The 16,197-nt window shown below is 38.8% G+C and overlaps 1 protein-coding gene across 1 annotated transcript; it reads right to left on the bottom strand.

Annotated features, from left to right (window-relative positions):
- Window positions 1-4,113: 4,113 nt before the first annotated feature.
- hsd17b3 (hydroxysteroid (17-beta) dehydrogenase 3) lies at window positions 4,114-13,740 on the bottom strand. The gene is made up of 11 exons (XM_023393551.2): window positions 13,484-13,740; window positions 8,310-8,356; window positions 7,963-8,038; window positions 7,748-7,855; window positions 7,525-7,592; window positions 7,309-7,353; window positions 6,948-6,982; window positions 6,746-6,827; window positions 6,600-6,665; window positions 6,294-6,443; window positions 4,114-6,122 (listed from the first exon to the last, which is right to left on the bottom strand). Exons 1-11 carry the CDS (start codon window positions 13,632-13,634, stop codon window positions 6,021-6,023), a joined length of 930 nt encoding a protein of 309 aa, XP_023249319.1. The 5' UTR covers window positions 13,635-13,740; the 3' UTR covers window positions 4,114-6,020.
- Window positions 13,741-16,197: the final 2,457 nt, after the last annotated feature.

The following is a 16,197-nucleotide window of genomic DNA, read 5'->3' as shown; positions in this document are numbered from 1 at the left end:
GTAAAACTAGGCTTCAAATTCAAAGTATTTAGCTCTAGCATTATATGTCTGTGTCTAAATAAGAAACAAGAAAAGTAAAAACAAACAAACACAAAAATATAAAACATCTTTAGGTGCCATTTCTTCTGCTCTTTTGCTGTGGACAGAGCCAGCCACAGAAACATTTTTTAGCCACTTTAAAAAATGCCCTCATTCAGTGACTTTAAAGAGACTATTTGTAAGTTTTCTCTGCTGCTGGGAGCGGGCTGTTGTGGTGGTCACTTGCCGAGACACTCAGTCATTGTTGTATTTACAATATAATAGGTTATAATACTCTCTCTGAGCAGCGTTACTTAATTCTTCAGGGCAGACTGGACACTACAGTGACTCACTATCGGAAAGTGATGAGAGTCCAGCCAGCCCAGAGCTAGCCAGTTAGCATGCTAACTTCAGTAGAAGAAAAGAAGTAATAGAAACTGAAGCAAAACGAGAGTTTACGTTGGCGTTACTTTCCACTGCTGAAGACAGCTCTTGCTGAGTAAAGGAAGGGAGCTTGATACTGAACTAAACAGCTGTTAATGCTAACTTTGGCCAGGGAGCAATAGAAGAACTCCTTTGAACACTAAGTATCAGCTAATCTGCTTCATCAGGATTGTGCTGGTGCGGTTTAATCCTGTTTGATCAATAGCAACCAAACAACCAAGTAACAGTCATTAAATTCTAATTTAAACCTTGCTAAATCCTGATTGTTGCATGGAAATATGTGACGTCACCTTTCTAACTGAGCCCCACCCACTTCAAATTAGTAAGAAGAGCACAGACAAAAACACAGATACAGAAATCTCTCTTGTGAAAAGGCATAAAACTGTTCATGTGCAATCCCATCACGCATGGTAAGGAGCTGCTATAGAAAATTTGTTCTACGGGTCTTTAAGGCTCAAGAAACGTGAATGTTTCGTGTATAAATCTCAGGTTAACTGTAATAATGTAGCTACCATTAAATGTATTAGATGTATTTAACTGACCATCATAGGTGTTTATGAGGGAACAGGATAAATATTTTGTATCTATGGCCTATAAAGAAAAACTTTTAGATGACTCAGCAAGCATACAGCTACATTAGGGGGGTACGAGTCTTCCTGTTGTTACGGTAACAGGCTGAGGAGGTATCTAAATGTGAAAAAGAAGAACTCCCCCCGTTCATTAGGAAATTACACACCATTTGCCCCTCATTCCTATCCAGTTACCCAGGCAACTGTTAGCTGTAATTTGGGTTAATTCACTGGCTCCTGGGCCCTTCCGTTCCCCATTGTGCCCCATCATAAAAGAGATATAACACAGATGCACACACACACACACACACACACACACACACATACACACACAGTTGTACAAACTAAGTTTCTTATGCAGTAACGCACTCAGTAAGAGAGACTAATCCTCATTTTGTTTGCTTCTAGAAATAGGCTGTGCGTGTGAATATCAATGAATTGCACTGGAGGAGAGGCTGTGCTAAACTAAGCTTAAATCTATTCATTACTAACACCTGTATGGAGCTCCAGCGATGAGAAAGCGTTGAAATTCTAGACAGAGTTGTACAGCTGTTCAAAATACAGCGGCTTATTTCCAAATTTTGCATGAAAAGACACTTGTCCTCTCCGACCTTGTCCTGTCTTGAAGGTGGGAGAGACAGAGATGGAGGGAGGTTTACTCTTTTGCTCACTTCAGAACAAAAGGAATGGAAAATTGTGTGTTTTCCCATGGGGTAAATATTGAGAGAGCAGAGATATAAACGTAAGGAAGAAAGGCTTTTCTGACCCGCCTGCGTCTCTGTTGCACTGCCAAAGGCCTGTGCGTCACTTGATCCATTGTTTAGTGTAGAGAAGTCTCAGTAAGCAAGTGGCTGCCTCCCCGCTCCAGCTGCAGCCTCTCTACTGTTTATGTTTGCAGGGCCCTTCGCCTTGAAGTGAGGCTATACAAGCAAAGCTTGGCCATATGTGAGCACTGGGCTGTCGGAGAAGTCACTGGCCTTTTCTTTTCCGTTTTTCAATCCATCTCTCTCTGAAACTCTTCCTTTTTTTTTACCCTTTCTCTTCCGTACCTTCTATTCTCTTTTATCCTCTCTACCTCTGTCCTTCTTCCTTCATCTCGTTTGCTTTCCCCTGCTGACAGTGCAGCCTGTTCCTGACAGCCTACTCTTTTAGAGAAGATGAAGGGTTGGAATTATCCTCTTGAGTTTCAAAGACCTCCATCCTGGATAGGAGGGAAGCGGTAGGTATTATTACTCCTGCGAGAAATAATTACCCCTAAAACTCCTGTGAGAATGAATCTCTGTGTGCTCAGCAACAAAGTTTGAGAGACAAGGTGGTAATTATGTCACAGAAATATTTCAACTAGTGTAAATATTAAAATATTTATGCTGGGGTGTCATACTGACAAGCACAGCACATTCACAAGATGGAAAACGCTCAGAGAGAAAGCCACTGAAGGAAATATGGAGTCAAAAATGCATAGTGTGTGTAATTGGCTATTGGGGTTTTAATATCTTTCCGATAATTCGCTCAAATATTTTTATTGGGAGTTCAGCAATATCCAGTGTTGGGGGAAAATAGCTATCTTGATTCAACAATTACAATGTTAGACTGGACTTTTTTTTTTTTTTTCAAGCATCAAGATGAATGAGTTCCAGTTTCAAACTGAAACTCCTGGTTCAACCTGGAAAATGATTTGTGAGGTTAGTGTATGAGTGTGCGTATGTGTCTGCAGGTTAGTGGTCCTGACCTTGGCTCCTGGGTGGGCCGCGGTGGCTGCGTGCTTGTCTTGGATCATCCCTGGACCCTTCTGTTTACTGAAACAACAAGCAAGCAGTGTCCAGGGAGGAGAGAGGAGTCACACAGGGAGCATCCTCAAAGGCAGCACCTCTCTCCTTTTCTTTCCCCCTGCACACGTACGCACACATACAATCTGCACGAGGAGGGCCGAGCTCGGAGCCCTGACCACCCACATAAGAAATGGCCATCCACTGAAATGAAAACAGTGACTTTCCATTGACCCCCTCCTTAATGAATCTCTCATCTGCTAGAGGCGTTAGACATGTTGAAGCCACTTTTACTTAATATTTGTGCTAAAATATGATCCCACTGATGGTAAAACCATTATTGTGCAACTGTAGGAGAGAAGCTCTCTCACACTGATGGTCTGTAAAGGAAGAGAACTGCCCTTGCCACTTATAACATACTATTATGAATTATTATTAACTATTATTACTATCATTTGATGTTTTCAAGAAGACTTTGAAAATGGTAAATTAAAAGGTGTCATAATGTGTTTGCACCACTAAATTGCAGAGCACCTGAGGTGAGGAAAGTCCCATCTCTCTGAGGTAAACAACTTTTGATTTCCACTGCAGGTGACACACACACACACACACACACACACACACAGACTGCACAGACTGTGGCTTTAAGATAGGTACAACTATAGGAACATTACAAAAACACACCTGGAAAGTCCCGGTAGTGAGATTACATTAAATTACAATCCCACCTTGACTACACTTAAAAAAAACAATTTATCTCTTATTTTTGAATTGTGTACTTGATAATATGAAGGCTTACATCATGAGCTTAAGTAATTGCGAGTGTGTGTGTGTGTGCGTGCATGCCTGCGTGTGTGTGTGTGTGTGTGTGTTCTGCCAAAGGTGTATGCCTATTACAGTAATCAGAAGGCACTATGAAACCTTTACATTTAGTGCCCTCTAGTGGCCCCATTGAAAGCTACCATGATCATAGGAGTATTTTGTATTGATGAATAAAACACCCTTAATGTGCTTTAAGTAAATGGTTACATTTGAATATATCATCATAAATCTTGTTTATAGATTATGTCATACAAACTGTAAAGGGTCCTCAGTGTTCTCAGGATAAATTAGATAAAAATACTATAAAACTGACTTGACTTGACAATGCTACATTTTATACACAACATCTAGATGGACATTGATTAGTTTAGTAAAAAAAGATCATTGCTGACGTTAGGAGTGACGGCTCAAACATTATGTTTGAGTGATTAACAAATAGTTTAATCAAGAACCACCTTCAGAATACAATAAGAGGAAGAGAGTCATAAAGCAAGTGTCTTTGTCATCAGTTTGTTTATTTGTGAGCTGCTTTTTCAGATCATTTCACAACCACATGTTGAAGTCTTCCTGTGGCTGTAGGCTAATTGTGATTCAAATAATACTGAGATAATACTTTGTTACTGCTGATAGAGCAATATTAAAAATAGTTGTATAACTTGATTTAACTGACCCTTAGTTTGTTTCTGTATCCACTTTGAAAAAGACATGAAAGCAAATCATTTTTTATCTCAAAATCTTTATAGGTTATTTGGTATAAATGATTTAGCAGGTAGAATAATAATCTGCAATATTAAATTTCGTAGTAGCCTATAAAAGTTTTGATCACACTACTTAGTGGAAATTAAGAGCAAATCCCAGCTTAAAAGAAACATGCAAGAACAAGAAACAAACAAAAAAAATAAAGGGGACAATAAAGGATGTTCATGTGTAAATATTCATCAGTTATAAAGAAATATATACAAAAGTACATTCAGAGATTAACTGTTCACATAAAACAAAACCAGTACATCACATCACAGTATGTTTAAAGTATCCCAAAGATCCTATTTACCTCGCCTCAAGAAGATTAAGTATAAATTATAATTATTATATTTATAAATATAAATTATAGTTCAGAATTCCCGGTTCTAGCCCGGTCACCATTTGATTAGTGACTCTTTTAGGTCAGACTTTTCAGTAGCATATACTAATTCAAATGCTTGCGTGCATCTGCAAATGTGTGGACACAGATGAGGGAATGTTGCTTGCATGCTTTAAACACTGTCCATCAACCTGTAAGCAGCAGGCCATCAAACCCCGGTCTCTAGTGAATTCTCATTTCTCAGGAATCAGGTAGATGCTCATCAGTTCTATTCTGCCCCCAACTGGTTTTGTGGAGATCAGAACAGTGACTGACACCAAGTCGTTTGGTGCTGTATTCATCATGTGATCAAATGTTTCCACCATCTCAGAGGGGAAAGGAGGATGCTAATGACAGTTACAGGTTTTTGTGTGTGTGTATGTGTCTGTGTCTGTGTCTGTGTGTGTGTGTGTGTTTGTGTGTGCGTGCCTGTCTGACTTACAACATGATGTGTATGGGAGTGACTAACAGAACTGGACAGTTCCTTCAGTTCAGCAGATAAGGCGCCAGACTCATTAGCGCTCATATTCCTCTAAAAGATTTATGACTATGGGGAATTGGACACACACACACACACACACACACACACACACACACACACACACACACACACACACACACTCTCATACACACACACACAAACCTGCCAGCATTAATGATTAGCCACATTTGTTGAGTACAAGGACTCAGCTTTGAAAGACATTAGAATTCATATTAGTATTAATGTAAATGTCTGAAAATATTAAGTAGGTTATTGCATTGACATGCCTGACTAAAGACCTACTGACAGTGCTGACTGTGTGGGTTGGCGTGTTTATAGAAGTAAAGGTTTTTTTTTTTTATTTGACGTGGGTGTGGTTGGTGAATGAAATGTCATGTCATGGCTTGTTATGTCTCATTAATGTTTTCTATCACTGAGGAAAAAAGTCAGCTGGGCATTCACCATCAATTCATCAGCAGCTACAGTCACAGTATAACTCATATTGAAAATTGAAATATTATCTTATAACCAAATGGAGTAGATGGATCAAATACAAGTTGTGGGAAACTTGCATCATTCATAAAGGTGCTTTCCTGAAGGTGGTTTACACACAGTGTTACAAAAGCTAAAACAGAAAATACTACGGGATACTACAGTACCTAATAATACTTTCACATGATTCATCACTATGTTTAAATGAGAAACAGAAAACATAATTACCATAATTACCAATTTACAATTACCAAATTAAAACCAAATGTCTTCACATTACTCTTCCTGTTTATTAATTTCTACCATTTTCACAATCTCTCTGCTGCTCTCCTCTTGACATAGTCTTTTAGGCCGTGTTGCATAGACTCTGCATGGAGAACTTTGAGAGGAATAGTCTGCAGTAACCAGCCCTGAATGCCCATATAAACACACACACACACACACACACACACACACACACACACACACACACACACACACACACACACACACAGAGGGAGACCAATAATCACAAGGACAAATTAGTCTCCTGCCATGTTACTTTGCATTATTTGGAATTACCAGATGTTTGTAAGTCTTACCAGGACTATGTGATAGATACTGCCGGGTGTTTTGTCTCCAGCTCTGATGTACTGCAGGGAGCTCTTTACAAAGTCTTCTGGTGACAGAGTCACTAGATTGCTTTTTTGGTAAGCTGCCATCCGAGTGGAGACCCCAAATGGAGATACTGCCTGAGAAAACAAGAATAGAGAGAGAGAGAAAGAGAAATTTGTAACAAGATTTTCGAGATTTGAAGAAAAAAAAAAATTACTCAAAAGATAATAACTCATTCCCTCTTCTTTTGATTTAAAGACCTTGAGGCTCATTCTCAAAAAGAAGTGAAGTACCTGTATAATAATCTCTTTATCTTTGTATTCAGCTTGAAGACCTTGAGAAAATCTTTCCACAAACACCTACAGAAAGATGAATTAGAGCATGAGTGATTATACAACATGATATAGGAAGACTAGAGGTGTACTGGTGACCTGGTGACCTTAGATGCAGCATACAGGGTGTACATAGGGAATGGAATAAAAGCCACTCCAGACGAAATATTCAAAATCACCCCTTTTCCCCTGTGGAGGAAAAAACAAAAAACTATTGTGGTCTTACATTATTAACTCAATGTTAATCACCATATTGTGTTTTTATTGTATTACACATTACATCTAATGAAGAAAACATGAGTAGGAAACCTGTTCTCCATGCCTGGAAGGATTATTTTGCACATCTGGGGAAAAAAGAAAATATGTTCAGAGGGTAGTCAGAAAGGGGGAAAACAAAGAATCCTGCACACTTTCCATCATTTGAACTCAAGTTATTAATGATGCTTCAGTCCTCAGACCTTCATTAAACTATATGAACTAATGTCTATAGGAACATGGCCTGATGAAGGTATGAGGACTGACATGTGGTTGATAAAGTGAGTTAATGATTGACTGTGAGCAAGATTCTTTGTTTTGTTCCCAGCCAAGAGTGTTTTTTCATCCTACATACCTGCCACTAAGACAGGAGTTCATTTGTTTGAAAAAAGTAAAAGAAAATATGTACTCTTACCTTGGCCATAGTTTTCACATTGCAGTTTATCACCTTTGTAATTGTCTGAAAGCACAAAATAAACATGGGTCCCAAGTAAGCTATCTTTATTGATAATCAAGGGACAGAAAATTCACACAGATTCACACAATGCATTTTGCTGGTTAATGCTGAATGTAAACATAACTTTTTGTTGTTGATAAGAAAAACTTGTATAGCTGCTGAAGGACCACTCACCTGATCCAACTCTGCAAAATCAAGGAATTTGCTGGGGATGAAGCTGGGCAGCATGCCTACATTATTGACTGTGGTGAAGAAAAAAAGAAGAATATCCAATTACAGGGGGGAGGGGAATAAGCAGATGTTACTATCTTAAATGATGACTGTTCTCTTGCGTTTGGTGTGTGTGGGAGCAATTAATGTTTCAAACATTATATGGAAAAATAAAAAAATGTCCAACCTAAAATCCCGATGTTGAGGTCCTTAAGTTGACCCTCAATTTCACTGAAGACATTTTCCTGTGTGAAGTCTGTCACCATGACTTTCACTCTCTGTCCTGTTTTATCACCTATGAAGAATGAAATCTACTGTTACAGATGACAAACATCACTGCATGTAGATCTGATCTCATTTTTAATAGCAGACACAATATAAATATAGAAAGTAAGTTCTTACCTATTTCCTTGGCTACCTGGTCCAATGTTGCTTTGGTTCTACTCATGATAACCACGCTCATTCCTTGTTCAGCCAGCTGAGGGAAGCAATGGTACAGTGATGGACAGGAGGAGAAATAATAATGAGCAATTTGCCGAAGACAAAAATGATCATATGTGCATCCACTAAAGAGTAAATATTTGAACATTAATTACAATGTATTCATGACTGGATTACACAGACAACATTAGAATGTATAGCAGGTGTCTTATCTTTGAAAATGCATTTATTTTGGTGTCCTACACACTTCAGTTTTAAGTAGAGAAATGTTTGTCATACTGTGCTACTGTATTGAAACAATCACTTACTGCAAATGCATACGATCTTCCTATGCCTTCTGAAGCACCAGTCACCACTGAAAAAGGGATGCAGGGATTAGAATTAGAAATCAATTCCATCAACTGTCATATTCTCCTGTAGTTTCCACTCTAAACACTGGGGGCACTGTGAATCAGAGATACGCGACCCAATCGCTCTGCCTTTGCTGTCGACGGTGGAAGAGAATTGTGTTTTTGATTTGTTTACACTTTACGCAACCCATCCTGTTCTAACAGACTGTACTAATACAGCATGTTCCCCACTTCTGATAAAGAATTGCTGAGAACAAGCAGGAACTGCTTGTTTCTGAGTGCTGACTACTCTCTTATCTCCTCCCAACCCCGATTACAAAGATCACAGGCTCTGTCACCATTTTCAGACATGGAGTGATAGGTATCCATAGTAAATTTATTAGAGAGATTATGGGATTTATGAATTAAGTACAGACAAGAGGGCTTTAGATGAGATGCATTGGTTTAAAATGCTGTCAGCAGAAGAGTTATAACTGCTCAGATGCAAGCAGCAGCTTAGTCCCTTTTCAACAAACTAAATGGTCCTTACAAATGTGTATGCGCTCCCTTGCTCCTGAGAAAATGCCAACAGTATCAGATTTCAAAGCTCTGAGCTCCAAAACCTCAGTAAAAGTCTGACATGTTGAGAATTGATTTCATGCTGCGCTCTGAATTCCTAAAAACAACACAACAGAACAGTTTCTGGAAGACAATGATCAGTTCTGGCACGCTGCTCACTTATCACTTTGGCAACAACAAGTGTTGTGAGATTCAGCAACTCTAACATACTAATTGATCTTTTGCCGAGCCCTGCCCCTTTAAATTATCATTGCTACACCTAGAAAATTTGTTTGTGTGTGATTTTAGGCATCACTGTCATATCCCTGTGACTGGATTAATGGTGCATACTTAGCCTCTCTTTGACATGATCTTCTCCTCTGTCTCCAGCCTCAGCTCAGTTCTCAGGCCATGTTCCAATTAGATTTTCCAGATGCCCTCAGACTTCTCTCCGTATCCTCACTCACGTGACTGACCTGCCCGTTCACACACCTGGTCCCACTTATCATCTAATCACCTAAGATTCCCTGCCAACACACACACACACACCTGTTCCCAGGTTGTGCTCACTGCTCCCTACTCACTATCTAGGGAATACTATATAGTGAGCTCATTGGTAAAATGAAAAAAAATTTTTTTGGACCCTCCCCGGTCATTTTCTTTGCACCATTTTTCTTTCTTTCAGTGCAAGTGCAATGTATGACGGTATGTGCCTGCCTGCCTATTGATTATTCACCCATCTGCCTGTTAATCTTGTTTCCTTCTCCATTAAAGTAGCTTCACTGAATTTGCCTTTGTGTCCGTGTTTGGGTCCTCGCTTCCTGTGCTGCTACCAACAATTGTGACACTCTTGAAGAAACCTGGTCTTGACCCAACATTCCCTCATAACAACAATATCCGGTTACTCTTTGTTCCAAACATAATTGACAAGTTGGTTGCCAAGCAGCTAGTACTTGAAATACTTGGTAGCGATATTTCTGACAGTGTTCACTCGGTTTGCCATCAACACTGTACTGAAACTGCTGTCCTCTGTGTTACAACCATGTAGTTACTCCATTACAATCTTTGTCGACTCTCAGGCGTTGCTTGAACGTAACACCACTGATCATAACATTGTATTGGTCAGGAATTGTATTGACATAATAGAACTTGTTCTAAATTGATTGTCCTACTTCTTATCCAAGAGAAAGTTTAGATTTCCTGTTGAATGTTTCTGTCTGCTACATACAAGTTATATGGAGTCCCACAGGGGTCAATACTTAGTGTGTTTTTTTTCTTTTGTTTTCTAATTCAGTCTTTACTTAAAAATTGTTTCCTGCCAGTATTATGCCATTATTGATGTTTCATTTTTATAATAATATAACCATTGACATCTGCATTCCCTACAGTTGCATTACATAGTACTACATAATATTAACATTTTATGATATGAGTTACTAAGTCTTAATTACAGTGAAGCACTATGTAATAATTGGATACAGGGGCAACCTGAAGGGTGGCCTTGAGGTTTGAGGTGCTGACCACATCCTGCAGTGTCCTCGGTTCACAACCTGCAGCATGTTGTTCCCCATCTCCCTCTGTCCTCATTTCCTGTTATTGCTTTACTGTCAATATCCTAAGGTGTACAATGCCCCCCAAAAATGATAAGACACGTTACACAGTAAAGACCCAGTTTCATGACTTCAGCATTGTATCTCTCCTTCTTTACAGATGACTCTGGCTACTCTCGCATCTGTCCGTTCAAGGCAAGGAAGTCAGATATTGGGAAAGGACTCAATATAGAACTGCTCCTCCATCACATTGATTCTCTTTGGGCATCTAATCAGGATTCCTTCTTCTGGAGGCACATTCAGCTGGAGGATATCCTGGCACACCCATAACACAATGGTGGGATTATCCTCAGTATATTACTGTGCATATTTCATCTCACGCAGCAATGGTACCCCTCAGGTAAAGCTCCATGACGCGGCTGAGGAGAGAAACACTTGGGCCACCTTGCTTGTCCTGATGCCATCAACCCAAACTTGGAGAAGTATAAAATAACAGACAGATGGATCTTGAAAATAAGACAGCTGTGAAATCCTTCTGACATCTTGTTAGCTGAGTGTAGGTCAAAATGGTAGCAAAGGCTGCTAATGTATAATTTTACCCCTGTGCCACCTATTTGCCACCTCTGTGGTTAAATGTTACTAGTCAAAGCAATGTTCTTCACTGGTGGTCATTTGCAAATAACATTGTGTGTTACAACACAACAACAACCCATTAAACAATAACCAGAGCAAATTGCACATTAGGTGCACTCTAGGTTAGAGAAACTCTGTAGCCTCTGTAGACATAGTTTGACAGGAAGTACTGCATTACGGGAAATACATTCTCAAATAGAACACTGGGTCATATAATATTGTAATGGTTCAGTGTCAGACTGAGTGAAGTTAATGAGTAGTAGACAATAAAAATCTTTCAGACCATTTTTGTCTCAGACATGAATCAGCCATTGTCTTTTATGTAAATGAGTTCTGTGAATGGAAACAGCCTAATGAGGCAATTTTTCAGTCAGTCAGTGTTACATAAAAGCACCCCAAAGTCTCTAACAAGACCTCATTATCTCTTCTAATATAAAATACATATACTGCAGGTTTCATTTTATTTTGATAGCTCTACTTTGTTTATGTCACAGAAATTGCTTCTATTTTGGTACCAATTTAAGACAGTTTGCTCAACACAGTTTCTGTCCATTTAGTTTCAGTATAAAATAATAAGTGAAGTATTGGAGTACTGAGATTGTACTCTGACCTGTCTGCCCACAATGTAGTCCACTATGTGCCAGAACAATGTTTCCTTGTTGCAACAGTTACTGTGGCGTAGTGGTCTAAGCAGGCACCCCATGTGTAGAGGCTTCAGTCCTCGCTGCAGTTGGCCCCCGGTTCGAATCCCACATCGGACGGTCTTGCTGCATGTCATTCGCCCTCTCTCTGCCTCCCCATTTCCTGTGACTCTCTACTATCCTGTCCAATAAAGGCACAAAAGCCCCAAAAAATAACATAAACATTCAATTCCTTTACTGTTACATAAGTGAAAGATTTGTAGTTTGAGTGAATACCCTGTTGTTTTTTGTACACTTGGTATTTGTACACTGTTAGTCAATATAACCTGGTTCAATAGTTATTACCGCACTGAACAAAGAAAATAGTTGGGGCTAGTACTGTTTTCACAACATGTTTTACATAGTTATAGAGAGTATTATTAATGACTATTGATAGCCACTCATATGTAGCAATGAAATCCTAATGACACCCATTTCTACCATTAATACTTTATGTAAATATGCCAATTGTAGGGTTTTAGGGATTTTACAAATGACATAGCAATTAAAATTGTGAATACCACGTCTAAATCAATACTCCGCAGCCCTCAAATGCTCATATACTGACAATAATGACACACTACAAGTATATAAACTGTAAACGTTCACTTCATATATATGCTGACTTCATTAGACCCATGCACCACACCATACATTGTAGGGCACTTGACAGTGAAAAGACTCAAGTCTAATTGAGACACAAACATGCAAATGTGGTTTGAAATCTTCAAGACAGAAATGAATGCACAGGGATGCAGCTTTGAACATACTGTGGGCTTTGGAAATGAAGAAAAGATCAGCCCAGTATTGTGTGTGTTTTTTTTAATTTTTTTATGAGGCATCTGTTAGCACTTTGGATGACTGAATAGCCTCTTCAGAAGATGCCAAAGAAATTCTTGTAAATTGATGACCGAGCTCTGGGACCTACCAAGCAATGTTTCCGTGTAATTATGGGAAGGTGGTAGGGCGAGCTGACCATATTTCCTCGGATGTATTTAGGTTTGAATGTAACAGGGGCATTCTCAAGTTTATAGGAAGGTTACAAATTAGATTCGCTGCACCAGCTTATCCTTAATCCCCTCTGTCAACTTATCCTAAAGGCACTTCACTGTAAAATGTTAAAGGAAAGAAAGGCAGTTTATACTGTATCCTTAGTATTGTACTTGAAATGTTCCTCTTCGTCAGCAGTGACGCCAGTTTGACTCCCTTGTCACACAGTTATTATGATTTAACCCTAAACACATTGGGTGAAAAACATTTTGCAGATAAACTCAGAATTAATGTTTTCTTATCTTATAGAGAAACGCATTTAAGGCAGAAATATGTTTTGTGGATTTAATTACACAGATGAGATTTTTTTTCTGCAAATGTAAGCAGCGGCTCTATACGTGTGAACACATGTTTTCTAAAGGAAAGTCAGAACATGGCTCTTTACATTCAGATGTTACATGACTGTCATATTGTGTAACAGTGAAAAGTCTGAACAAGTTTTTCAGGCACAGACAAATTCTAGACACATGCACTTTCATACATTGGTGTACTCATATGACCATAGTAGTCAAATTAAATACACATAAGTGGTGTTTTATTACATAAAGTATGCAGTTATGACTGTGACTAACATCTAAATTGTCCTGGGGCTACATATTCAATCCATCAAAGTCCTAGAAGTTATTAGTCAGAGTATGATCTTCTGTAGGTCTGACAAACAGCACATGCACACACAGCTCACCTGCCCATTCTCCCATAGACGTGAAGAATGTCTTTGACAGTGGAAACCACAGGTTTGGAAAAAGCATTCTAGTGAAAAGCAGCAGTTTCACTCCATAGTAGACAACAACTGCCGCACCAAGAGAAATTAAAAACAGTTCCATTAAATCCATGCTTTTCTGGTACTAAAAACTCTAGCTTTGAACCTCTCTGTGTTTGTCTCTGCTCTGAGAGAGCGTTTTAGTTCAGTGCTTCACTAACAGTAGAGAATGACAGACAGAAGGAATTGCCCTGCCAGAGGACACTCCCATTTCAACCACAGGCTCTCACTCTGCATGCAAACACACACACACAAAAACAGCATGTTGTACTGAGCCACAATGTTTTTGTTTTTTTTTTAACTCCCGAGCTTCCATGTGAAACATGTTGAGAGTGATTTCTTAGGAGCACATTAGGAATCTGTCACGGACTGTTAGGGTTTGAGGGGTAAGGGTGGACCCAAATGCAGCCAACACTTGGGGAGACGGTGCCGAGAGGTTTATTACACAAAAGAACTTAAAAAAACAAGCACAGGGAACCACAAGGAACAGCAGACCAAAACACAAGAAGCACAGGGGATGACTACAGGCAACATGAACAGGTAACATGAACAGACCAAAAACAAACCAGACATGAACAGACTACGTGAACAGATCGAGGACATACCCAGAGAACAACAGAGAGACAACAGATGAACCGAAGCACAAAGACTATATAGACAAGGGAGGCAAGGGTGATTGAAAACAGGTGAAACACATTAGGGCAGGGCAGAAAATCACCACATAGAAACAGGACCAAGACAGGAAGCAAAACACTGAGACACACAAGGAAACAAATTACAAAATAAAACAGGAAGTGAGAAAGGTCCAACCAAAACTAACAAAAAGTGTCTGCCGTGGCAAACCATGACACTTTCAGAACCTAAATGGTATAACCTTTTGCTATAAGTATAATGATAACTTTATATACTGTATAACACTTTTCTTAAAAATAGTACATAAGCAATTTTATGTACACATTTCTCTATGACATACTTGATAAGCTACCTAAATTCCTTGTATACTATGTGGTGCCAGTTCCACTATCTGGCAAAGTGCTACTGAATCCAAAAGAAGATAAGGATTAGTTTAGTCGGAAGAAGTATTTTTTTTTAACTGCAATGTTTTCATTTGAAATTGTGTTCTGAAAATCAGCTGAATGTCACTTGCCAATGCAGCTGGTGTATTATAGTCACTTGATAGAGGTATTTTCTAAGATGATCCCCTCCCTTTCAGCTGCCTATCCTTGAGTTTTGTGCAAATAGCACAAACTCTTTGCCCTCAGTATTTGCCTTTTCTCTTGTGTCTCTTTGACATACTGTATGTGTGGTAATTGCCCAACACATATTAAAGCTCCTTTCTGCATGGTGTGGAACTTTCCAAAATAGTTTTAAAGTTTTAAAGTCTGCTGAAATGGCACACATGCAGTATGAGGCCACTCTTGCATTGAGCAGGCTATGTCTACTCTGTTTTGTGTGTTACTTAATGCACAGACTGAAACTAAAGTTATTTTGTCTTGGTTCTACAAAGCCCTGTTAAAAGCCATTTTGAATGATGAATGATTATTTGCCAAACCATTAATTTAAACAGCTCAGACACTGATGTTTGGACTCAAAAACAAGACTCAAGACAAAAAGCTCTCTACTTAGTAACAGACAGGCAGTCAGAGAAGGCATACAAATCAGGCAGGGAGCAGGTGATCAACAAACAGACAGAGGGAAAGGACAGGATCAGGCAGGCAAGAACAAGCAGGCAATCTGTCGTGAGCACCATATCACGTGTCCTACATGTGTCCTTAATGTAAGGATCAGAGCTGATGTGGAATATCTTGTATGCAATAAACCATATTTGATCATATTTACTTTAATCAATACGTTAATGACAAGAATTGACAAGTTTGTGTGGAGGACTATGTGTGGTGAATTAGGAAGAGGACTGTAAATGTGCATACTGCGAGAAAAGTAAACATGTGGTTGGTGAAGAAAACTCCATATCTAGACATTCATCTGGCAGAACAATTTTTGTACTCAAAGCAGAACAAATGGAGGGGTGAATATTGCGTATTCATTTATTCCGTGACCAGAAACATGACTCCAACTGGATTCTTGTATTGTTTTGGAATAACTTTTCCCCCCAAATTTGATGATTTATATGATTTTTGTATTAATGTGATGAAGTGCTTTGTTTTTTTCAGGTATACGATTTAACATTCCAGTCTGGTCATTCTAATAATTTTTTTAAACACAATTTATATTGATATTCTGGAATGAAATTACATATGCTGTGATAAAGGATTTTATTTATAGTTGAAACAATTAATCCCTTATTCAATTAACAGAAAATTAACCAACTGCAGCTGTTTTGATAATGGATTATTCATTAATTATTTCTTCTAACAAAAATTCCAAACAGTCATCGGTACCAGGTTCTTAATAGTGAGTATTTTCAGTTTTTCTGTGGTTTATATCACTGTAAACTGAATACTCTTGGGATTTGGACTATTGGTTGGACAAATCAAGCGATTTAAGGACGTTGTCTGGGGCTTTCGAAAATTGGGACAAGTAATTTTATTTTTATTTCAAAGACCAAACATTTAATCACTTAATCAAGAGAGTATCTGGCAGTTTAATCGATAATTGCTATAATTGTGAGTTTCAAC

Source organism: Seriola lalandi, unplaced genomic scaffold (assembly GCF_002814215.2).
Source record: "Seriola lalandi dorsalis isolate HSWRI2012SDOR001 ecotype SW California unplaced genomic scaffold, Sedor1 jcf7180002054938, whole genome shotgun sequence".
NCBI classification, from domain to species: Eukaryota; Metazoa; Chordata; class Actinopteri; order Carangiformes; family Carangidae; genus Seriola; species Seriola lalandi.
Note: the sequence above shows the minus strand (reverse complement) of the source record. Positions and strands in the feature narration are given on the sequence as shown.